This window comes from Chenopodium album, chromosome 14 (assembly GCF_948465745.1).
Source record: "Chenopodium album chromosome 14, dcCheAlbu1.1, whole genome shotgun sequence".
Classification (NCBI taxonomy): domain Eukaryota; kingdom Viridiplantae; phylum Streptophyta; class Magnoliopsida; order Caryophyllales; family Amaranthaceae; genus Chenopodium; species Chenopodium album.
Genome location: NC_137847.1, coordinates 1,297,298 through 1,322,546, shown reverse-complemented (window position 1 = coordinate 1,322,546; position 25,249 = coordinate 1,297,298). Strand labels below are relative to the sequence as shown.

Sequence of the window (25,249 nt, the reverse complement as noted above, 5' to 3'; positions counted from 1 at the left end):
ATACCGAACCGATTTCAAACCGAACCGAAACCGAACTGTCAAACCGTTTTGACAGTGCTAGAACCCGAGAAAAAACGATGGTGGAAAAAAGTACCACTATATGCATAATAGTACATAAAAAGTACTATTCAGACAACTTATATTTGAATGTTTCATGCATAATAGTACACAAAAATGTACCACTGTACCATTAAAAGATAGAAAATGTACCACTAAATCTCAAACTGCCCTTCTATATGCATGCAAAACTCATAGACTCTATGCGCTTAGATGCACTCTGCAATACATGTGACAGCTACATGAATATAAGATTCCATAAACTTTATATTTATTGGACGATCTTGCGCATTCTAGCATACCCAAAAGAAACACAATCTGGCAGCACTAAGTTAGGAAAATAGATCTTCATCAATATCAAATAATGTATCAAAGGACAGCCTAGCCTATATTGGAACAACAATACAATACATCATCATATAGTCAATAAATAATAGTGGTACTATAGTAAGGTATGATTTTGTACCAAATGTGATAAGATTTTGTTCGATCACTTGCTTGCATACTCCATTATGTCTTTTGGGAGAACCAATTGTAAAATAGCAATAGCATACTAAAATTAAAATATTAACATTGCAAGACATCACTAATTAGTTTAATCTTCTATTTTGATTTTTTTTAAAGCATTCATTTTTTTTATCTAGTAAATAGTAAAGTATCTAGATAATTTGAACATAATTTGCAGGATACAAAAAATACTTATATCTTAATTACAAAATCAACCTTATTAGGAAAGTAATAATAAAATATCAACCTTGTAAGGAATATGATCATTTTAATTATGTATAATTATAATAAAACAACAAATCATCCAAGGTACTACTTAATTATACATAATCCTTAAAGAAAGATAATTATCTCATCTTTAATTCTCCAAGATATCATCACTATAACATTGAATTATTGATTACACTCCAGTCCTTTAATTTAGAAACAATAATAATAACACAACCTACAACCTACTCATATAGTTGTCGTCTGTGTTATAAGTCATCGTAATTTCTCCTCTTCTCCAACGTGGGACAACTTAACACGAGTTCAAAACAATTAAACTCGTTGAAAAGGCAAAGAGAAGACCCACCACTTTTTTTTTTTCCATCTTCTTTGAGTCTTCGTTCCCTTCCCACCACCTGTAAAAGTTGTTACCTTTTGCAGTTCAAACAGTACTACTACTACATTACTACCAGTACTATAATTTCCTACTACTCGTAATAATTTAACTCACATTTTTGTGGGATTTTATTCTTCTTCTTTACAAAATCACCCCCAAAAAATAGAGAAAAATTACAAATAAAATGGTTTCATCACCTAAGAAGAATATAATTCTGCCTATTGATGAAGTTTATCTAAAGGTTGAAGAAGATGGTAATTCTAATTCTAAGGCTATGTCAAGAAAAGGGATTTATGCTGCCATTTCTTACATGTTATGTGCTGGTAATTTTACTCCATTTTTATCTCTTTTTATTTATTTATTTTCCTAACATTCTTTCATTTTTTTTTTTCAGTTGTAATTCTTTCATTTATAATTTTATTTAAATTTTGATTAAACTTGTATACTGTATTATTTCTCATGTACTTTTTCCTTAGGGGAATATTCTGTTCTTTATTTATTTATTGGTGTAATTGATTCAAAATGACATTACAAATTACAAGTAGAAAAGGGAGGATTATAACCTATGAAGTAATATAAAACCTATTATATACCGGCCTTCAATCTTTACAATTAGGTCAAGACCTTATTGTTAAGATTATTGAGTATTGACATTTGATTGTGATCTAGTAGGTTCATGAATCGGTTAATTAATTGCTTCAATACTTAGTTATACAATTATTGTGTTAATAATCAATAATCATACAATTATTATATTTTTTTTTTTTATAATTATAGGGACCCTTTTGTTCAACCATAGAAGTATTATAAAAGCCGTACGCCTGTACAGTATAAGGCACCTACATTTCTTGTGTTAAAATCTTATAAATAATTAGATAAAAATGGTTTCAAAAAAAAAAAATAAAAATAAAAATAATCGCAAAATACTCGTAGACTCGCAGTTAGTTAGTTACCAAGTGTTGAAAATAATTGTAAATTACGTGCTTAGTTGATATTATGTACGACTTAACTAACCATTTTATGGAACATAAGGAGTACTTATTGTCCCAAAAAAAGGAACATAGGAAGTAATTTGTATAATGCGTTACTATGTGTCATGGTGAAATTAGGTCCTCGTTGAACATAGGGAGTTGTTCATGAGCTAGGCTGTCCAAGCCCATGAGATATATGTCCAAGAATGCATATATTTGATAATCCAATTCATAAAAAGGCCCATCCTAGGCCCCATCGAAAAAAAAGTTGGTACATTGTACATCTATTAGTATTTCACACGAGTGTTTGAGGTGAAATAAAGAATTCGAGTAACACATATTTCAATAAAACCTTTGGTAGCTATTTAATTTGAAATTTGCACTAACCATGTAAGATCATAACATTCATAAAGATATTCTATTGCTAGAATTATTGATTTTACAAGATCTCTCAAGCTACTTTTAACTTTAACTTGCTAAAATATGTGACAATTGCTTTGCAGTGTTGTTGATCATGTTTAACAAAGCAGCTCTGTCTTCTTACAAGTTCCCATATGTAAACGTTATCACCCTTCTTCAGGTAATTAATTCGCCGTCACTAATCATTGGTCTTGTAAGACTTGTATTACATTATCCCTTAATATTTGTTCAGTTTGCTCCAAATTTGTTATGTTAGCTTTTATATGTGGCATTATTCGCGCTATTAGATTGGCCTTTATCCTAATGTATGTTTTGGCTGTCTACTAGCCTCAATGATGTTAATCCTATGCTATAATATGCTACTTGCTTGACTGTTTTGTAACTAATTTGTTCTCTGAATGTCGATTTACAGTTAATGTGCTCGTGTTTTTTTCTCTACGTGATGAGACATTGGAAGATCATTTCATTCACAAATGATAAATCGCTCAAAACTTTTGACAATCCGATCATTATTGTACCCTTCAAGACACTAGTTCAGACCCTGCCTCTCGCGTTCTCATACTTGTTATTCATGGTATATCTTCTGTCTAATATAGTCACTAGACTCTTTACTATGTAATTAACATTCTTGAAGTAATTAACATTGTCGAATTCTCTTGGCATCTCAATGAAATAAAGCTGGTTTCGATGGAATCTGTTCGTGGTGTAAATGTTCCTATGTACACAACTCTGAGGCGTACAACTGTGGCTTTTACTATGGTGGTCGAGTATCTAGTGGCACGTCAAAAGTACTCTCTTCGTGTTCTTGGCAGGTAAATAAATCAGTTTCTTGCAGCTTTGTACTCATTCTTCTATTATCACATGAAAATTATCTTATTTGAACTTATCTAACCCTCATTAGTGCTTTTCAGACTTATATTTTCATCATCATAATGTATTTAGAATCATACCTTTGTACTAATAGTGTATATTTTTGCATATTTTCTTGCCCGCGATTTATGTATGAGGCTTAAAAACCAAACTTGTGGTTGATATTAGATCGAGCTGAGCAAATGAGACTTTTATTAAGTTGCTAATATAATCTTTCATAAAATTTTCCAAGGGATTTATCAGTGTGGCTATCATCATACTTGGTGCATTTGTAGCTGGTGCACGAGACCTCTCATTCGACTTCTACAGCTATGGTGTTGTGCTCTTATCAAATCTTTGCACTGCAGTCTATCTGACCTCAATAGCTCGTCTTGGTAGCATTATTTCACTTTTTCATACCACAATCTTCTCTGTTTCTCTGTTCTTTCATGTTATATTTCTTCACATTTAATTCAATCTATTGGTTTAATTTCCTCAGGAAAGTCTAGTAGCCTAAATACATTTGGCCTCATGTGGTGCAACGGTATGTATTAGGAGTTTAGGACAAATAATTTTATGTTCTCCTAACATAGCATCTTATATTCATTAGACTGATTTGATATCCCTAGTTAGTATAAGAGAACGCGTAATTTCAAGAGTTTTAGAAAACGTCTTGTAGGAATCATATGTGGACCGATTTTGCTGCTGTCAACACTCTTCCAAGGTGATCTTCAGAAGTTGATTAGCTTTCCTCACTTATCATCTCCCGGCTTTCAGGTGCTTATTCTTATGTAACTCTGAAAAAAATGATTAATCGTGCAACATTTCACCAATGTCTTTAATCTGGCAGAATGAATACAGATTAATGGTAATTTTTTTCTAGGCCGTCATGTTTCTTTCCTGTATCTTGGCATTCTTTCTGAATTACACCGTGTTCTGGAATACAGCCCTGAATTCGGCACTCACACAGACTATATGTGGCAACCTGAAGGTACTTCATCATAATGCATATATCTCGTACTCCATATTTTATGAAGTATCACTTAGAATATCAACGTGTTATTACTTGTTGCTAGGGTTTCTTATTTCTGACTGCAATGATAAATTGATAACTGATATTATAGGATGTTTTTACAATTGGACTTGGCTGGCTTTTATTTGGCGGCCTTCCATTTGACTTGGTAAGTCTTGTTTATGTCCTCTTTCGCATAATCCCTGATTCAATTCTCACTATTTTGCTCTTGTTTTGGACTCAGTTCAACATTCTAGGTCAAGGCACCGGCTTCCTCGGTTCTTGTTTCTACGCCTATTGCAAACTCAAAGGAAAGTAAGGGTGTTAAGGTAGAGGTACCAGCACTCCAGCAGTAGTTCTAAGAAGTCACCTGTGTTACCCAGATTTTGTTTAATTTGTGTCCAAAGGTCGAAATTAATGAAAATTTTCAACTATTTTGGTGTAAAATGTTGTGATTCGTCGCGTGTGCAACAACTCTCCTTTAAAACATACACATGCTAAAATGATACTCCGTAATGTTTATTATAAAAACTTAAGGTGGAATGAAAAATTTGAGTAAAATAGATCATCACCACCACCATAGTGTTATCACTAGACCTTTAGCTACCATTATACATTTATACTTTGTGTGATATACGTAAATTTAATTGCATCATAATGCAAAAAAAGGCGGCTATTGAAGCTTAGATAAGTGATGCTAACTGTTAGTTTGTTACTATCCTTTATTATTTTATGCTACATTTTCTACATTAAGGTATATCTATTGACCCATTAGTTAATGTTTATTGTTAAGCAAAATTGTCGCATTATAAACAATTTTTTATATATGACTACATACATACAATTCGTTTTACTAATTATCCATGGTATAAACAAAGGCTATTTATCTAATTATCTGCCTATAGTACTTATATTTTGTGAGCACATTGACAAAAGAGATAGTTTTGATTTCTTTAATTTGCAAGATACTCGTAATTATACAGTGAAACTAGGAATACAAAATAGCTTCAATCTCTTGTGAAATAAAGCATTTTCTCATGCATGCATGTATTTTCTCATGCATGCAAAACAATTAAACCAAGCTGTGAGATAATGGCCATAATGCATCCATTTGATTTTTTCGTAAGATCTATGCATTTGACTTCTCTCTTTCAATCAATCAATTAAAGCCTTAATTTCATAAGTGGGGTCGACTATACATGAACCAAAAGTGATTAGTCCGTGTAATCATTGACAAATATTTTCCTCAGCTCCTACATCCCCTGCGATCTAATGGCTCATCCTTCTTCCTTTCTTTTCATTTTTTTTTTTAATTAAAGGAAGCAAACTAGGTTAGTCCCAAACAATAAAAAAATAAAAAAAAAAAAAAGTTTGATCTTTGTGTACACACGTATCACGTATGTCTAGCATGGACTCGAACTTAGCTTGTTGGCTTCTGACTTGATCTTAGAGCTAGAAACCCAAAAAACGTGTTCCCAAAATGTACGATAAAAATCCAAGTTGGTTGCTCACAATACGCAATGATACATGGAGTTGTTTTTGAAAATTAGTTAAAAGTATATATAATCATCCTTGATTATGCGTAGTGTACATGCAGTATAAGACACGAAAAGTGGAAGAAATAAAAGTTGGAAAACAAAAGGCTTAAAAAGCTTTTCAAAATATTCCCTTGAAAAGGTGTTAGCACACATCACGATTTTAGAAAAGATTCACGAAAGAAAAGGTATGTTTGCTTTGTTATTTAATTGGTCCTTCCATCATATACTCTAAGGCCCTGTTTAAATCAGATTATTTTCAGTTCAGTATAATTCGGTTCGGTTCGATTCAGTTCAGTTCAGTTCAGTTAAACTCTAATAAGTTCAGTTCAGTTTAGTTCACTTTAGCTCTTAATTTTCTTCTCTTATAAAATATTTAGTTCAGTTCAGCTCTAATAAGTTCAGTTCAGTTCAATTCATTTCAGTTTAGTTTAGCTCAATTCAGTCAATGAGAACAGACCCTTAATACTCATCAACCTAAATAAGAGTCTCATTTGTTTAATACAAGTACACATTTATAAATTGAATAAATTAAGAAAAAGAGTGGTAATGAAATTTGGCTGATTTATCTGACGGGGAAATGCAAATTATTTTAATTGGAATAAAATTTAATTTTGTCATGAGACCTTTATTTAGGGAATGAATGATTAAAAGCTAGCAATTAAAATGGCGAAACAGGCAAGCTCGTCTCGAACAGTATGAAGAAATTTATACAGGTCCCGTAAAAATTAATCAAGACATGACTATTTTCTTAATTTATATAAAGATATAATTTAAAATTTTGCACTATTTATATATATTAACTTTAATTTGCTGACTTGCAGGATTAAATTAATCATTGTACAAACTCACGATGTCTATTTTGGAGATAACCAAAAAAAATATTATCAAATTTTACTTTTAGGTAATTAAATTGATAAATTAATATGACAAAAATATATAAATTAAAAGTAATATGGTGCAACTTTTTTTTAAAAGGATCAAGGGTTTGCTAAACTACTTTCCAGACGATGAAACTTATAAGAAAGCTAGACACACAATGAGCTAATAAGTCAGCAAGTCAACCTTTATTAATCCCTTAAATCAATACTAGATGTCACCTCACAACATATAAGTTACCCTCAATTAAAGAAAAAGTCGCCCTATATATATATATGTTGGAACCCAATGTGTATCACTTGTGAGTGTCCCACATTGGAGAAGGAGGAGATGTGGTTCCACTTTATAAGGTAGAGGAGTAACTCCTACTATTGCCAATTGGTTTTAGTATGGAAGCTCCAAAGCCTTGTTTGTGGACCTAACGCTCCTCCTCCTTGTTCGGGAAAGAGGATTTATATTGTACCTTCTGGTGTGCTCTAAATTCTAAGGACACTCACAAGTGAGGGGGAGTGTTGGAACCCGATGTGTATCACTTGTGAGGGTCCCACATTGGAGAAAGAGGAGATGTGGTTCCACTTTATAAGGTAGAGGAGTAACTCCTACTATTGCCAATTGGTTTTAGTATGGAAGCTCCAAAGCCTTGTTTGTGGACCTAACTCTCCTCCTCCTTGTTCGGGTTGCCCAGACCCATTTCACATTGTTTTGAAATTTAACAATATAGCATTAATGTCCCAAATACTTGATCAATACATAATATTATTGCTTCCATTTCAAATTATTTGCAACAATTTGATTTTTTCCATTTTAAATTATTTACAACAATTTGATTTTAAGTGTGAGTAAAACATGTCTAATTGTTGAAAATAATTTGAAAAAGAGGTAGTATAACAAGTCATGATGATCTTAATCTCGAGAACACCTTAGGTGGCGGAAAATATAAGTCTACATCTTTTTAGTTACGATCATCTTCATAACTATGGAAACCTAGAGATAGAGTCAAAAAGTCCATTAGGGTACATAATTGGTTTCTAACATAATTTAGTTACATATATAAGTGGCATTGACTGCTTTAGAACTTACTAATAGAGTATAAATCAAGTATAAAGTAAAGCATGCTTTGCCTACATATATATATTTTTATTTTTTATTTATTTTTTTTTTTTTGAAAATCAACTCTTCAAAAACCTCTTTGTTTCCTAATAAATGGCGTACAATGTTATTTTGATTGCATGATACTTATATATGCGTTAAAAAATATGTAATTTATGAGGGAAAAAAATTAATTAGACGACGCGAGTATCATATATATGTGTAAGGTAATATTATTGTTAGTTCAACTACATATAGTAGTCACTGTAGTACTGTACTCATTGACTAGCTAGGCACTATTAAACATTTATACTTACATGAGAACGTTTTTGTGGTAAAAAGGATGGGCATGAATTAAATAAGTAGCAAAGGCAACATACACCACTATTTTGCTAACAAAGTTCAAATAAGACTAATGCTAACAAAGTTCAATTAAGTTAATAAATCAAACCTTAACTAAAATGTAGTTGCTTTCAAAAAAAAAAAAAAAAAAAAAAAAAAAAAAACTAAAATGTAGTTCGCCTACTCACTAATTTTGCTAAAGAGATCCTAATTAATAGCCTTGTCATCAAGAGTTGTTGGGCAAGGGTCGGGCCATGTAGGCTCACATGTGTCGCTCAAGTGGGTTGGCGGTTGGCCTAGCTAGAATGGGCCAAAAAAACATGTCATATAAGATTCTTATTAATCTTTATCTTTTATATTGTATAACTAAAATCCATGTACAACCTGATCTATATGTTGTATCATGCTTGGAATTCAACAATATATTTTGTAAATTAGTCAAAACTAAGCGAGTTGGCTTGTCGTGCTCATGCCAAGCTCGTGAAAATGATCGTGCACGGTCCATGGCCCCCTCAATGTGCCTCTTATGCCATGCTGAGCTTGGGGTAGGATTATGTTAGGTCGAACATTTTTCATATCGTATTTGACCAATCCTCGTGCCAACTCGGCACATGCCCAACTTTGTCCTCACTCATGAGTAAGTCACTCTCCACTCTCCACATCCTTTAACAAGAAGTTCCTTATTTCTTGGAGATCCCAAACAAATTAGAGGGCATAGAGGAGAGAGAAAAACAGTGAATTGGGGGCAAAAGAGCAATACCCAAGAAGAGTGTCTCATTTAGCAGCACCAAGGCAGGGCCCTCTTTAGCGCCGGTGTCTCCGCAATTGCAATACTTGGTGTGTGTGAGTGTAGGAAGAAGGGTTTTTATCTCGCCTCATTTTATTCCTTATGCCGGCAAACTGTTCGTGTAAATGCGTGAGAGAAAAAAAATAATAATAATAACTTTATAGAATCCCCTTAATTCCGAAACTTCTTACTTTCAACCCTTCTTCTTTCACTGACATTCTGGATTGCTGTTCCCAAGATTTACCCTTTTCTTTCTCTCTCCTCCATTTTCACCTGACCCCACTTCACCTTCTTCTTAAAGGTACCTTAATCTTGTTCAGTGTTCAATAATTTCAGTTTTTTCTGTTTTGCTTATACTTTGACTATGTTATTACATGAATTAAAAATAGTGTATATAGCTAATTATAAATGGGTTTATATCTTAATGTAGCAGTGGTAATGTTGTACTCCATCTGTTTCGAAATAATGGTTATCTGAAATTTAAAATTCAACTTTATTCACTAGCTTTACTTTGACCTTCGGCTTTTATTTAGTCATTTCATATGAATTTCGTACCTACATAGTAAATGCTCAAAGTTTGACAGTGGGAAGCGTATAACCATTAATTCGAAATGAAGGGTTGTTTAGTTGGATTTGTGTGGAACTTTGATGAAAAAAGGGAAAAATGATAAAGTTGTGGAACAAGGAGACATGGAAAACTAATTGCTGCTCCACATAGAATATATAATACCTTACACATCATATCAGCTTATATTATAACTTGTCTACTCCACTATGCCAAATCACCAATGATAGGGTAGAGAACTAGCACTTGTGAATGCTACGTAAACTATATTGTTTAATTTATTCATAATCGAGTACTCTTTCTGCAGCAATAAAAAGAATTTGAACCACTAATGTGACAACCAACGAAATTGTTTCGTTATTTAACTCGGTATTATTAAATACAATATTGTGTTGTGCTACACGTAAAAGCAATAGAACATGATACGATTGATGGGTGGCTTTCATTAGGGTTGGAATTGGTTTAGTATTAGATGGGTGTTGTATACTATTAATTTATCCCAACATTCCTTGTATTGAGCTAGAGTATGTTTGGTTTGATGTCACTATAGAATATATTTTGTTGATCAAGAATCCGGGTCATAGAAATAAATATGTTTTGTATCTTAACATGTGTAAATTTAAATGTGTCTTACTATTTCTATGTTCATTCCAAAGCATTTCATGGTGTTAACATATGTTATATTGATATGTTTTATTTGCATCTTAGACATGATTTGACGACTTGAACGAACTACAAGCATGAAATTATGTGCATATAACAAGAAATGTATTGTTCGAGAAAATGTACTTAAACAATTCGTCTCATCGTCTTTGATGGATATAAAAACACGGCGACACATGAATAAGAAGCTAATTAAGAAGAAGAAACAAGAGGGATCAACCATATTTTGCTGAATTATCTATATTCTAACACACACCTTTTATGGAATTTTTTAAATATTATATGATCTGCACGTTAATAATTTGATAACATAAACAATGCATAACTGTTCTTTATCTATAGATATTGACCAATTAAGTAAGAAATAAAAAATAAAAATGATGTAGTTCCCTACATAAGCATACATAACTATTGTATTAGCCCTTTTTGGTCTGTTTGATTGCTCAAGAACAAAGCATGAAATAAAAGCAGTTTAAAATAATGAAAGATGGAGGGGTCATTTGTGATTTTTTTTTTTTTTTGGGTATGTAGAGAATATTTTCAGAAAGCATGCGCAAAAAAAATTAGCAAAAATAAAATTTTTGATTTCTATTTGAGTGCAAATCAAGCATGACAAACCCTAAAGTAAGCTTTGCTCCCTCTTGACATCATTCCACTCACCTTCTTCATTCTTCTTCCCTTCTCATCCCGAGGCGAAACCCGGCCTCACTCTTATATACCTTCTCTCATTTATCTTACTTCTCAGCTCTCACCTCTTCTCTGCTACTTCATACATACCATAACATATCCTCTTTGTGCAATGTCTAAACACTTAGTTGTTATGAGTTATATTACTTATATATGTAGTTTATCATGAACTAATATATTGTTTTTCATCATCCTATTATTATTTTAGATAGCTTATTCATATTTATATGCATAAATTTAATTTCTCTATCTTGTGTATAAGGTCAATCACATTACATGTCATGCCGAATATTGATCATATTTGGTAACCTACACATCAAGTAATTTGTTTTCTGTATTTTTCTGGTATGGATGGGAATATATAGCTAACATATAAGCTTTCCTTTATAAATTCCAAGCGCGTGATTAATTTTCATCAACTTTCAATGATGGTAGTTGAATATTCTGTTAATTTGGCGCGCATGTTTCTGTTCCTTTATGTTGATTTGATCTTTATATCTACTCTTTTCCTAATCCACCAAATTTATGTACTGCGGCAGAATGAAGCTCCATATTATGCCATCAAGTTTATTTTTCCATAAGTGATAGTTTTGCCTCTTTATAAGTGGTGTATGGGACCATTTTTCTTCTTTTTATTTCCCTTTCAAAAGGCTTAACTTTTTTGTTGATCAACCTTTTTAGTCAGCTAGTAGTTTGGACTCATTATTACAAGAATGTTTGAATTGAACACCATGATTATTTGAACTGAACTTTGGGGATCATGTAATTGAATTGATTGATTGGTTTAGGAGGCAAAGAGAGGAAGCGATATTGGTGAGGTTCAATCCGAAGACGGATCTTACAGGAACTACAAGTGTAAGATACGATCTCAGATTGAGCCGCGCCAATATCACTTTTTCCACCATTCAGCTTTAGTTTTCTTTCCTTCTTAATTGCCTTTCAGATTTCTTCCTCTATCAATGTTCTCTGACTGCTTTTATGGATACCCTTTGTTAAATTATATATAATCATATGTTTTGTGCATGATCTGTTATAAAGTTGCATATTTTTTCTCCTTTTACTGCATAATTAGTTATAATAATTTCACTTTCCAAAGATAGAAATCGTACCTGTAATTTTTGTCAGGTTGAAAGTTAAACGTCTTTGCTATGCATCAGCCTAGAAGGTTTTGCCTAGCACTACGGTCATGTCAATCATATAAGTATAAGCATATATATGTATCAAGGTATCTTATTTCTTCCTTTTTAATTTCAATTCATGGCTGCTCTTTAGCTATCATTTTCCGCGCCTATCATAGGCAAGGGCAAAGCTATGTGGACCTCCCATATGACCCTGCTCGATCAGCAGGATCAATAATGGGATGTTGTTGTTGACGTTGTTGTTGTTGTTATTGTTGGTGCTGCTGTTATTGGACTGTTCTGTTTTTCTATTGGAGAGATTATTGTTACAACAATAGTTTTGTTTCCATCTGTCATCTTTGGTCATGTTTTCTGTTTACATAGGATGATATTTACAAAAAAAAATTGGTAAACAAGTGTATAAGACAATTGATTAAGTGATTGTCAATTGTTTTACTACCTCTTCATTCTCTAAACTCCTCATCAAATTATATATCTTGCATATAGCTTTCAATAATCATATCTTGGATTGACTAATTGTCGCGTTGAAAGTTGGATACAAGCTAAGGTTACATAGAACTCTTGGTAAATAATGGATAGTTTAATTTCCATGTATGATTCTCATCATGATAATTAAGTATGTATAGCACAAATGTCTTCGATGTAATTGCTAGTTAATTTCACCTAGTTAATTTCATCTAAATTAGGGCTAGCTAACAATTGATTAGCCATCTGGCCTGTACACAGCTCCAATATTAATGACCGTGTTCTGAATTTACGACCACCATTAGAAATTGATTAAAGGCATAAAACGTACTCTTAGCTTTACTACGATTTAATGTATCACATTGTGTGCCACTCATTTCTATTCTTTCGCATTAGCTTTAAGGCCCCCAGCCCCCCAGTTAAGGTAACGGGCACATGGATGTGATGATAAGATCTTCAAAGAGTTAGCTTATACATAAGAGGAAGTAAGTGTATTGTTTAGTGGAAGGATGTTGGATTTTAGTTTTATGGGCATTTTCTTCAAGAAAATATTTATCTACTTCCCCTTAATTTCTATTTGCAAAAGTTTATTATATGCCCAAGCCCAACTAGTTAGGGAACGAACTAAGCTAGGAAGGAAAATCCGAAAATGCCCACAGTAGCCTCAATGAGATATTAATTTGACTTAGGTGAAATGAACTATCGATATGCTGCTCTTGAATCCTCGATTAGTTGCCCAACTGTTAAGCAAGCCAGACTCTCTCCTTTCCCTGTGACAATTCTTTCTACAGAGTACATAACTAGAAAGTCATCATTTTCATGATTCGTTGTGTTAGCCAAGGCGAATTATACAAGAACAATATATGATTCAATTATGAAGAAAGTATAAAAGCAAGGATGATGTACAAATCTTATTTTGGTGAGTTTTCCAACTTTTATATATACCAACAATCACCAAAGTACGTAGTTTTTCTCTAGCAATATACAAGTAGCTTTTTCTCACTTATACGCCTATGATTGTGTACTTGTACTTTTTATAGCTCTGATGTAAGCCTATGCTGCATGCATATCAACATAAATTACTGTGACAAATTCTTTTATGACAAACACTAAAAGTTGATATTTTATGTACTTGATATGTTTGTAGGTATGAGGACCAAGCCAGATGTGACCTGCAGACCTGGGTTCGATCCTCACCCCATCCCTTTTGTGATAGGAGGAGCACCCCCGTATCTTACCGTGAAGAAAAAAAAAATGTATGTAGGTATAATTACTTGTCTCAATTCTTTAATTATTTAGTGTTGCTAATTTGTATATATGTTATTTAGTGAGAAATGACTAATGATCGTATCATTTTGTATTAAGAGTCAACTGAAAACGACCTCTAAGTGTAAGATTGGTTATCGATTGAACCCCTACCCTAGGTGAAACCCAATATAAAGACATTGAGTGATTGAGGTAGTGTTAAATGTTGACGTTGTGTTAATTAGTCATTTTGGCTACGGTATTACTCCTGTTTCAATCAATAATGTGCACAACGGATTTGTTTCAATATGTGTAAGGCATTCAAGTATCACAATAATGCAACAAATCAACAGTCAATGAGTTCGCTCTTGATGTTTTGTTATTATCTTACCGATGTTAGGTTGGTTTTTTTTGGTGTTAAGAGAGCCATAAGGGCGGGGTGAGATTCGATCTCATGATCACCTGAAATTGGGAGGGAAGTTCTAACCACTTGAGCTATCCCTCACTCAACAATGTTAGGTTGTTGGTTGCTTGCACAATTGATTTGTTTACTGCTTTCATTTTGTGCATTGGCCTTTCGTTCCAGCATTAGGCACGACATCCACCATGGAGCAACCGTGGAGCTTGCTCATGTTGGTGACCAATCCGACGATATCCATGGATCCACCGCCACTTTCACAAGTAAGACATAGTTTGGTAACTTACTAACCCTAGTCATTGTTACTACTGCCCTTTGTTTACAATTAAGTATGAAGGAAAAAACCTATCATTATGGTTTCATGTAACGTATACAATGTTTGCTACCAAATGTATAAACAAGCCGATTCAGTGACTCCACACCAATCGGATAAAGTGAACGTTCAACCCTGCACATCGCGAGGCTTCTGCTAGTGACAAGACTGTTCTAACTTTTGTGTATTCTTCCGTATCCCTAAAAAATAAAGATTCAAATATACGCAGTTTTTTTTTACTGTGCGATCCATGATGCAATGGCGACATATTAGTCAATGGCCACAATATTTGCACGCAATTCATGTAAAGTTATTGGCTCAAGCTAGTGTTTTTGTATGTATATTGTGGGAATGTGGTTATAATGCTTCTTGGAACACCATGCAAGTTATAGAGCAAGTTCACTTGAATTTTCAAGACTGATGCTATAATCTAGTGGTTGTGTGCTAGCATAACATCTGAAATTGTATAAGATATATACTTGTACGTACCTATATACGGTCAGTTAAGATGTCACATAACTCAAGTAATTAGAGTTCTTAGATTTGTAAGAGCATGTACTTTTAACTATGTATCAAATTATTATTTTGTTTTACTAATACGCAATTAAATATATCAATGGTTATACAAGCACGATAACACACCACAATTGCCTCTATTTCCTCCATGAACGCCATCAACAACCCTCTTACGTAATTTTATTTTTATTTTTTATTTTTTTTAAAAAAAAGTTGTAATTGCACCTACATCTATACTATATATTAAAAGGCATTTTTAAATCAGTATACATGACATAAAAGAAATGCCCATACAAGATTTGAACATGTGACCTCTAATTCAACACGCTAAATGTCTTAGCGCCAAGGTATGTCATACTTTATGATCTTTTATGATCACCATAATATATTAATGTTTAGTGAAAGATAATATAAATACCAAATTCAATTACAAGATTTGATAATTGATTCATAGAAATGTACGTATATTATAGTTAGCTATGTGCGATGACCCGGGGCATTGCCCGGGCCCAAATACTAGTTAATAGTTCAAAATTATGTGGAAGCTAAGAGTTTTGCTAGCAAGTTTGTTGGTCAAAGATGGATTAATCTAACCATCAATTAAGCCCACACCTTCCTTAATTTAGCACGCTTGTACCTCATTGTGACTTGTGAGCTTGTCCAAATAGCTTATGTACTATGCTTGCTCGGCCCACCTAGCCTAGATCTTCTTCAGGTCCAAACCAAATACTCCATATATTTTTGAAAGAAAATTTGGTTAAAAAAATTGTTTGAGTGATGTACAAATTCTTATATTTAATTTGGCTAGCTATACTATTTTATTGATAGCATCTAAAATAAATAAATTAATTTTAGGTCAAGAAAACTAAAATCCTAAATCTTGTGTTTGGCCTCGAACTTTTGGATTTAGATGGGCCAAAAAAAAAAAAATTCTTAGCTCAGCCCGTCCCTTGATCAGGTCTACTCATGGACTGGTTTAACTAATATATTTTACATATTAGTAATAAATATAGTCAAAGTTAATATATAAACTGTAGAAAAAGTAAAGATATTGCATGTATTGAGAAATAGATAAATGACTACTATTAATATATTCAATTATCATTATTAAAATATATACACTATATAATTTTGATGATTTCAAAGTACTTTGTATACATTTAGACTAAATCAACAACTTTATACTTAATAACATTTGTTTTTATATATCAATAAATAAATAGGTCAAAGTATGATATGTAAATTGTTTTAAATGTTACTCCTTCAGTTTGTTTTAAAAAGTGCATCACTTTGACTTTTAATTTATTCATAAACTACTTTGACTATATATAATATAATCATCAATATTATATTATATTTATATTACTAAAGTAATCACCAAATACGACACTTGGCACAATTCTATGAAAAAAATATTACCTGGAAAATGCTTTTTTTTTTTTTTTGACAAAAATGATTTTTTTTTTACAGTAATAAAGATAAATGAATTTGTATAAAATTTGAAGTTCCATTCAAAAAAAAAAAAAAAAAATTGAAGTTAGTTTAACATAAAATAAAAACATATTTATGTAACATACAAGAATTTTAAGGATATACATTATACATTAAACAAATTAATAAATTTTTGTAAAAAAAAGTTATGCAAGTCATCATTAATAAATCTTCCCCTCCCTCCCCTTCTTTTCATTCTCATTTCATTATTCCACACAAACTGTTACGAATATGTGCATCCGTACTGAAAGGGATTAACAAATGTGCTAGCTAAGTTTGCGATAAACGACAATTAACAACAACGAAGACGGAAAACAAGCAATAAACGAGACAAGGAGAATTTACCGTGGGAAACCCGAGAACCGGGAGAAAAAACCCACCAATCCACTATGGAGTAACAATTTGATGAAGAACGATGTAGATTACAAGCTTTAATTACCATTAAAGCTCCCACCCCAACTCACCCTCTCAAACACTCAAACCCTAAGTGTTTGGGTTTACATGAGGCTCTCTCTCTCTACATCTTTCCCCTCATCTTATTACTCACTTACAATGACAAATCATGAGTATATATAGTGCTAAATATAATTCAAGGGCTAAGATTAAAAGTAACTAGCAAAGGAGAAATCAAAACCGTAAAAAACCGAGGCTCAAACGCGAAAACAGAGCCCCGAGAAACCCAATGGAGCGGGCGCTCCAATGGACAGGAGCGGCCGCACCATTAAACTGGAAGAAAAGGCAAAACGAGCCTCTATGGAGCGGGCGCTCCCATAGAGAGGAGCGGGCGCTCCCACAAGAGGAGCGGCCGCTCCGCTTTCCCCTGCAAAACAGCTTCTCGCAAAACAGCCATATCTTCCTCGTTTCTTGGCCAAATTTAGCTTATGACCAGTCGTTGGAAAGCTCTTGAGACGAGCTATCACCTCCAACTTGAATCATCTCAATATCACTTCTAGATATTGAGATATGGTCAATTGAAGTTAACCCTTTGTCATCCACCATTGCTTAACACCAAGCAATAGCCCATAGCTTAAACTCCTAAGCTATGCACCCCCCTTGCCTTCTTGAACCGTTCTCCACACTCTCAAACCCAACACGTACATGCCAAAGCTAGTTAACATATAAATTGTTATTATATAACATGTTAATGGATTGACCATAATACAAATTTTTTAATATTAATTTTTTAATATATTTTTTTTAATAGACAATAAAATATATCAATGATTAAATTAATTGTACATCGACAAATATATCAGTTAAAATGACACACTTATTTAGTTATTTCAAACTGAATGAAGGTATGTAACTATGTACAATTAGTCAATTAAACAAGAATAGACGAAGTAGTTCAACAATTGAAGAAGAGAAAATTAGGGGGAGGAAAGTAATCAAAGAAAAACTTTTGGTAGAAAAGTGAAAGACTCGCTTAGAAAAAGGTTCAAACATCATAATCATCTTCACCAGCATAATGTTCAAGTTTGTCACTTTTACCACGACAAACTGATTGGCAAAATTTTTCTTTTTTTAGCACAAAAAAATTCTCCCTTTTTTCTTCTTGTCCTTTTTATTCCATTGTTGAATTTTTTTTCTTGTTTTTTTTTCGTTGAGTGAACAGGTTGAATAGGTCCTAATTTTCAAAAGTAAATTAAGTAGTCTAATATAATTCCTCTGTTTCATTTTAGTAGACGTATTTCTTTAAGATATGTTGGTCAATGCATAATTTCAATAATAAGATCTTTGATTGTTGTATAAAAATTTAAAAAATTAAATTTCGTTGACAAAGGAATTTATTTCCTATGGACAATTGTATTTCATGGGAATTAAAATCCCACATCAAAGTTCCTAGGAATTTACTTAACTTGTTTGGTTGTTATATGAGTATTTACAAATTCCCATGATTTTACACTTTTCACATTCTTACTTTTTATGGTCTACCAAATAAGCCTCTTATTTTCAAATTCATGGAAATTTTCAATTCCTCCATTTTTTATGTGCAACCAAACAACACCATGCATAACGTATATGAATATGCATAAATTTAAAACGTGTCAACTAAAAATAAACGTGAAAATATTTATATTCGGTAAAACATGATGTTACAAGCTTAAGATTTAGATTCTAGAGGCATATATTATATAATGTGTGAGTGTGTGACATCAATTTGGACCAAACAGCAAAAGGATACTCTTTGGATTAATTATAAAAACATTATAATATATATATGCACCACATAAAGATAAAGTTGAGTGCTACTGATTTTGTTATATTCCTATAGACTAAAAACTAAAAAGCATATAGTATAAATGTATAATACGACTACATGTAATTATGTAAGGAAAAAAAAATTGTAACTTTATATTCTTGTGCTTTTTATATCTTTGATCAAAGTATATGTGCATTGTTCTTATTACCATGCTTAATAAGCGCATGCATGCTTTGATTTGGTGTGTTTCTCACTCTTTTATGAACAATATTCCATTCAAATTAAAGGACCATGCGCCTGTTCTTTCACTAATCACTATTATACGCTTTACTAATCTTATAGACATGAACAACTTAATTATGGACGGAGTATTAATTATACATAACATGCAAGCATCGTACCTAGCAGGGTTACGGTGTCTCGTGACTGAAAATCAGAACATATGTGAATGTGATATACGGCTCATAGAACACACTATTGATTCAAATAAAGAGTTAATAAATAAATTGTTGTTGGATTTATCTTAACTTACATTATTGGAATATTGAGTTTTATTAAAATGTTATTTTACTCTTAAAGTCAAAAAAAGATGGTCAAAGATGAAAAAAAAGAAAAAATAGTCGTGTGTCAATTATTCTAAAATGGAGGTAGTATTTTCTTTTAAAATCATTATTTTTGCGTGTTTGTGTTTGTGTTTGTAATCATACTCTTTATATTATATAGTTTCATCCATTTTATAATGAGGTGTTCAAAGTTTCAACTACACAATATACAAACTGTATTATCGTTGAAAATTTTCATAATATTATCTTATCACCAAATTTGATGGGAATAACAGTTAATGTTGGACTTATAATAACAATAATTGGGACATTTCGTTCAATTGGAAACAAAGGAATTGTGCGTGCATGAAAATCCCTCCCCTTACTATTTGTCGAGCAGGTGCAACTTAATCAATAAGTGATTTAAGTTGCTTGCTAGATTACCTGCTGGCTAATCCGATTCACGGGTTAGAGTCTAAGATTACTTCCATCTAACCCAAGGAATTATCACGAGAAATGAAAATGAGGCAATCTTGATGGAACGAGCACATGATAGTTTATAGTCCTTTAAACCTTCTCAAAAGGAAGCAGCTGAGCCACAGCAAAAATTAGCTCCAAGAACTAACAATCATAACATCTTTGATCATATATTAAGTAAACCCAGGGGAAATGGTCATCCCCAAGCTCAAGCGAAACAAGGCTAGCTAGCACACTAAATCATGACGATTCTTGGAGCAATTCAAGAGATGCTACAACTACATCTATGTATTTCAATAACTACAATGCAAGCTAAAAAAAATTTGGGGGTGAGAGGATCTATGAAGCTATCATTAGACGTGATCAACTCCATTGTGATTCCTCCTATTACAACAATCTCAAGCTTTTGGAGAATCTCCCAATAACACAATTATCCGAGCTGATGGAACAACTCGAAGAAAAAATATTTGATCAAATTCCAGTGAATTAGCAAGGGCGGTGCTTACCAGAATTTAAGGGAGAGTCCCTAATATTTCTAATCTGAAGGGGATGGGAGGACATATTAAGGACATGTCCATCAGATTTCTTCCTTCGTCTTCCTGGTTGAGATAGTCGTGATTGATATGATATGATGGCCATGTCGTTGAGGTCTAGCAATGGGATGAGGACCTTGACAATTTCATCCATTGAAGGGCGGGATTTAGGGTCTCGGTTAAGGCAGCTATAAGACAGCTGAGAGACCTTTTGCACACCTTTAAGGGAATAGTTCAGCTCCAAGCGAGGATCAACTATTTGATATAGCTTCCGCTTGTCAGTTAAATATGGTCGAGCCCAAGTCACAAGATTTTGTTCGCCACTAGGGCGTTTCTTGTCCATTGATCTCCTCCCAGTTAGGATCTCAAGTAGCACTACACCAAAGCTGTAAACGTCGCTCTTAGATGTCAAGTGCCCTAAACAGAGAAATGAAAGCAAATTAGGACAAATTTTGGTCCCTAAAATATTTCTATTGTTCTTTTTTTTTTTTTTTTCTTCTCATTTTAGGCTATAATTCCAATAAAGTACAACTGTACAAGAAATGCATACAAGGGGATGGCAATTGCTGAGACCGTGTATCAATGACCTATAATTTCAGCTGCATTAAACCCTATAAGTACACTTATAACAAACGGCTTGAACCCTTGAAACAATCCAAGTCATTTGCAAACTTTTTATTCAAGACAATTCCTAATTCATGTAATTTCATAGATTAGCAATTTGTATTCAATATTACATGTATCTGTCATTGTTAAGATGATCAATACGGCATTACATGTCAATTCAAAATTGCAACGTAAAATACTTGAAAGTTTAGATACAAATGCAATAACTTCCTAAATCTATTAACATTATCTCGGGTTAAAGAATGTGTACCTGTCATCACATATTCTGGTGCAGCATAACCATAAGTTCCTACTACTCTTGTAGAAACATGGGTGTTATCCCCCTGAGGCCCTGCTTTAGCGAGACCAAAATCCGAAAGCTTTGCATTGAACTCCTATAGAATGCAAAACTTTGAAGTTAGTGCTATAGTTGTATAGATCAACAGAAAGAAAATCAAGTTAATTTCTCAACAAAATTCAACACAATACCGTATCAAGCAAAATATTCGAGGTCTTAAAATCTCTATAAATGACAGGCTCCCCGTTCCCATGAAGAAACGCCAATCCTTTAGCCGCTCCAAGGGCTATCTTCATTCGGCAGGGCCACGACAGAGGCATAGTTCCTTCAATGAATGATAAATGCATAAACTATTAGATTAGTCAACCTATTAGTTAAGCAACTTCAGTTCATATTTTAATTTAAAATACCAAGAACATACTACAATACAAGAAAGGTCAAAATCATGTTAGAAGAACCTAAAAGTCAGCAGCAATTCAGCTAACAAGGTCAATTTACTCAACAAACACAAGAACATGACACTTGATATCCTAACAAAAATGCCTAACAATCATGTGTTAGAACACCCAATAATTGAGAGAAAACATACTTCGAAAGAGATGGTTTTCGAGACTTCCACGAGTCATAAACTCGTACACAAGAAGTCTCTGATCATCCTCACTACAATACCCAATAAGCTTAACAAGATTTGGATGATGGAGTTGCCCAAGAAAGTCAACTTCAGCCTACAATCAACATCAAACATACTGAATTAAGCACATTACATTATGCAAATCACTTTCAAAATGTACCTAATAAACCTCATTAAATCAACACTAACCACCCATTCTCTATGTCCTTGTAAACCATCAGGCTTCAAACTTTTGACAGCAACAGTAATTCCGGTCCCCGGTTTAGCAGGTGATGTGCTGTTCTCTTCTATCCACCCCTTAAATACAAACCCGAAACCGCCCTCCCCGAGTATGCTATCAGGCCTAAAGTTCCCGGTGGCGGATTTTAATTCCTGAAATGTAAACTGCAGGAGTTGAGGAGGGGGTTTGGTCTCTGAAGGTGGTGGATCAGGAGGCTCAATAGGAAGTTGAACATCATCATTTGGTACATACATTTCCCTATTACTAGCATTCAAATACCTGGTTTCAGCAGCTGCAATACACAATCACAAAAAAAAAAAAAAAAAAAAAAAATTCTCAAACTACATTTTCATCAGGTAGTCATATAAACAGCATTTATTAAAAATCAAGGCAAAAATAAATGAAAATGATAGTTCTACTTCAATACAAAAATACCCAATTTCTTAAAATAACAGAACATGACCCAAATACAGTAAATTTCACCATAATAATCATATCATATAATTTGCATTTATTAAAAATCAGGCCAAAAAAGAAGTAAAATTGATAATTCTACTTCAGTACAAGATTATTCAATTTCAAAAAATAACTGCAAATGACCCAAAGATAGTAAATTTAGGAATTTCCATAAATTGCACATAAATACAGTTATACTTTATAAAGGGTGAAAATTGACACACCCCATATCAAAATTACCACTTTAGACCAATTTCTGACTTATTTGGGTTGTAAATTTTGGATCTTTTTTAATTTAAGCAGTTTGATGATCAAATTTGAGCAAAATTACTCAATCAAAAGAAAAGGGTAGTAATTCTTCCCATGTTTAGAAATTTGAAAAAAAAAAAAAAAAAAAAAAAAAAAAAAACAGTAATAATAAGAACGACAACAACTTTGCACAGAATTACAGCAACTTCAAAAACCCAGAAACAGGAATATACCCAGAAATTTAATAAACCCAGTGATCATCAAACACCCCAGAAAAAGTTAAGTATTAAAAAAATAAACACAATTCAGAGAAATTAATAATAAAAAATAAAAAAGACCTGCATCATAAACAAGGCTAGAACGAGGGATGGAATTAGCAGAATTTTTGGAATTAGGAGAAGGTTTGCAAGAACTTGTAACATTTCTGCGCAAAACTGCCCAGCAACCACACTTCTTCTTCTTCTCCATTTTTATGCTTTAAATTAATTTCTTTCACTCTTTTTGTTTTTGGAGAATTTTTGGTCCGAAAATTCTAATTGGATGTGACTTTCATGGGGTAGTTATGTATCAGTAAAATTGCAGGGGAAGAAAGAGGAGAGAGAAATAGAAAAAAGAGGGAAAAAGAGAGTGTAATTGTATGAGAAAGAGAGATTAAAAAATAATTAAAAAAAAAATAAAAAAAAAAAGAGTGAGAGAGAGAAAGGAATTGTTGTTGTTGGAGATTGCAGGGTATCATCAATCATCACCATCATCACTTCATTTTATTACCAAAACTTTTTTTTTTTTTTTTAATTTAAAAAGTGGGTTTAAAATAAATTGTGGGAGGTTGTCGAAAATAAACTAGTGTTTACCCCGTATAATAGTTTGAGTGTTTTAAAATGTCAAGTTTGTGTAATAGTTTGAGTATATCTATATCTTTGTAAAAGAAATTGAGAGAGATGATAAGTGATACCATATATTCCTATTATAAATTATTAGTATAGATATCGTTGCTTGAATTTTTGTTTTTATAAACGAAAATGGAAATAAAAAAAAAGCCTAAGAACATTTCTTCCTTAAGAAATAATTAGGGAAAAAACTAGTTAGGTAAAAATTAGTACATGTTATGATATGAAAAAAAAAAAAAAAAAAAGTAGGATTGGTGCTCAATATTTAAGAAAGTGATTCTGAGTCATGCCTTGTATCGTGTTTTTGCGCCGACAATTAATCTTGTCAACACGATGCAAAATCCTCTTCTCATGCAACCATGTGAGACATACATGATAAGTGACCTGACCTGCATACCTTTGCGCTAGCCAACTTCAGTAAATCCTTGCAATGAGGTGAATGGAAGAAAGTCATTGTGCCTCATCTTTTAACTAACAACCGAACGTTAAAAGTATTGTATTGAGTTTAGCTTCTTTTATGTTAAAATTAGCTTTTGTTATATCAGTATACATCTTTCTAAACTCATTTTAGCCCTACCTAGCAGTTTGGCACTCCTAACTAAATGTTAAAGCCTACTAGATGATGGCTTTCAAGATCACCCAAGGATAAAAGGCATAGAGAAAAGGATTATGGTCAAATTTGGGATAAAGAGAGTCAGAAGCATATTTAGCCATATTTTAGTGCAATCCTATCTCATTGATTCCCCACCATATATCTTCAAATTAAAAATAATTTTCATTGCATGCACAACAATATAATTTAACTTTTTATATACAATATTAGAACCAAACGCATTCGATGTATGCATTATATTTTAAAAAATTATAGTACTCGTATAATATATTAAATTATCGATCACATAATATATATATTGAAAATGTTAAAATAAGAATGGATAAAAATAAGATTATTTTAATTGATCTCCACTTTTTTTTATAAGAAATAAATCTTATGATCATTTGATAAAGTTAATAGAGGGCTACTAGTAATAAGCACTATTTTGTTTGCCTAAATAGTTATAGACCTCTAGAACTTTGTATTATAATTGTACGAGTATTAAAATATAGATCGAGTGTGGGTTGATTAGTAGATTTAGCACTAAGAACTAAAGAAGTCATTGGTCATACAATATCAAGCTAAGTAATAGCTAAGTAATCTACAACACGACTCATTTTAGGGCAACCAAATAAAATAACTTGCCACTTCTTGATGATTGCCAATCTTGTCATTATATTTTAACTAACACGTTTTGAAGTTAGAAAGCTATTCACCTGCCTTTAATTTTTTTTAAAATAAATTATCATCTATACATAATTTTCACTATGTACTTAATTAGATAGACTTTGTAAAATCTATATAGGAAGAAATATTTTGCTAGTTTTATTTATTTATTTAGAGAGCCATAAGAGCGAGGGTGAGAATCGATCCCATAATATCCTGAAATTGGGAGAAAAGCTTTATCCACGTGAGCTATCCCTCACTCTCATATATATTTTGTTAGTTACATATATTTAAATGTATTGTTTCTAACCACATTAGAAGTTCTAATATTC

General features: G+C 32.6%; 2 protein-coding genes across 2 annotated transcripts; one reads left to right on the top strand and one right to left on the bottom strand.

Annotated features, from left to right (window-relative positions):
* Positions 1–1,258: 1,258 nt before the first annotated feature.
* Positions 1,259–4,822, top strand: LOC145578478 (UDP-N-acetylglucosamine transporter UGNT1-like). The gene is made up of 10 exons (XM_081635784.1): positions 1,259–1,491; positions 2,643–2,719; positions 2,972–3,133; positions 3,238–3,371; positions 3,673–3,803; positions 3,908–3,952; positions 4,088–4,185; positions 4,292–4,399; positions 4,533–4,589; positions 4,665–4,822. Exons 1-10 carry the CDS (start codon positions 1,353–1,355, stop codon positions 4,737–4,739), a joined length of 1,026 nt encoding a protein of 341 aa, XP_081491910.1. The 5' UTR covers positions 1,259–1,352; the 3' UTR covers positions 4,740–4,822.
* Positions 4,823–20,116: 15,294 nt separating this feature from the next.
* LOC145578477 (putative serine/threonine-protein kinase PBL11) lies at positions 20,117–23,484 on the bottom strand. Its single transcript, XM_081635783.1, has 6 exons — positions 23,108–23,484; positions 22,034–22,356; positions 21,803–21,938; positions 21,405–21,538; positions 21,187–21,310; positions 20,117–20,726 (listed from the first exon to the last, which is right to left on the bottom strand). Exons 1-6 carry the CDS (start codon positions 23,235–23,237, stop codon positions 20,263–20,265), a joined length of 1,311 nt encoding a protein of 436 aa, XP_081491909.1. The 5' UTR covers positions 23,238–23,484; the 3' UTR covers positions 20,117–20,262.
* Positions 23,485–25,249: the final 1,765 nt, after the last annotated feature.

Coding starts and splice junctions, on each gene's coding strand:
- LOC145578477 (XM_081635783.1), bottom strand. CDS start 23,237: ATGGAGAAGAAGAAGAAGTGTGGTTGCTGGGCAGTTTTGCGCAGAAAT. Junction 22,357..23,107: donor TAGCCTTGTTTATGATGCAG/GTCTTTTTTATT, acceptor TGTGTATTGCAG/CTGCTGAAACCAGGTATTTG. Junction 21,539..21,802: donor CGAAAACCATCTCTTTCGAA/GTATGTTTTCTC, acceptor CATTCATTGAAG/GAACTATGCCTCTGTCGTGG.
- LOC145578478 (XM_081635784.1), top strand. CDS start 1,353: ATGGTTTCATCACCTAAGAAGAATATAATTCTGCCTATTGATGAAGTT. Junction 3,372..3,672: donor TCTCTTCGTGTTCTTGGCAG/GTAAATAAATCA, acceptor GGGATTTATCAG/TGTGGCTATCATCATACTTG. Junction 3,804..3,907: donor GACCTCAATAGCTCGTCTTG/GTAGCATTATTT, acceptor TAATTTCCTCAG/GAAAGTCTAGTAGCCTAAAT.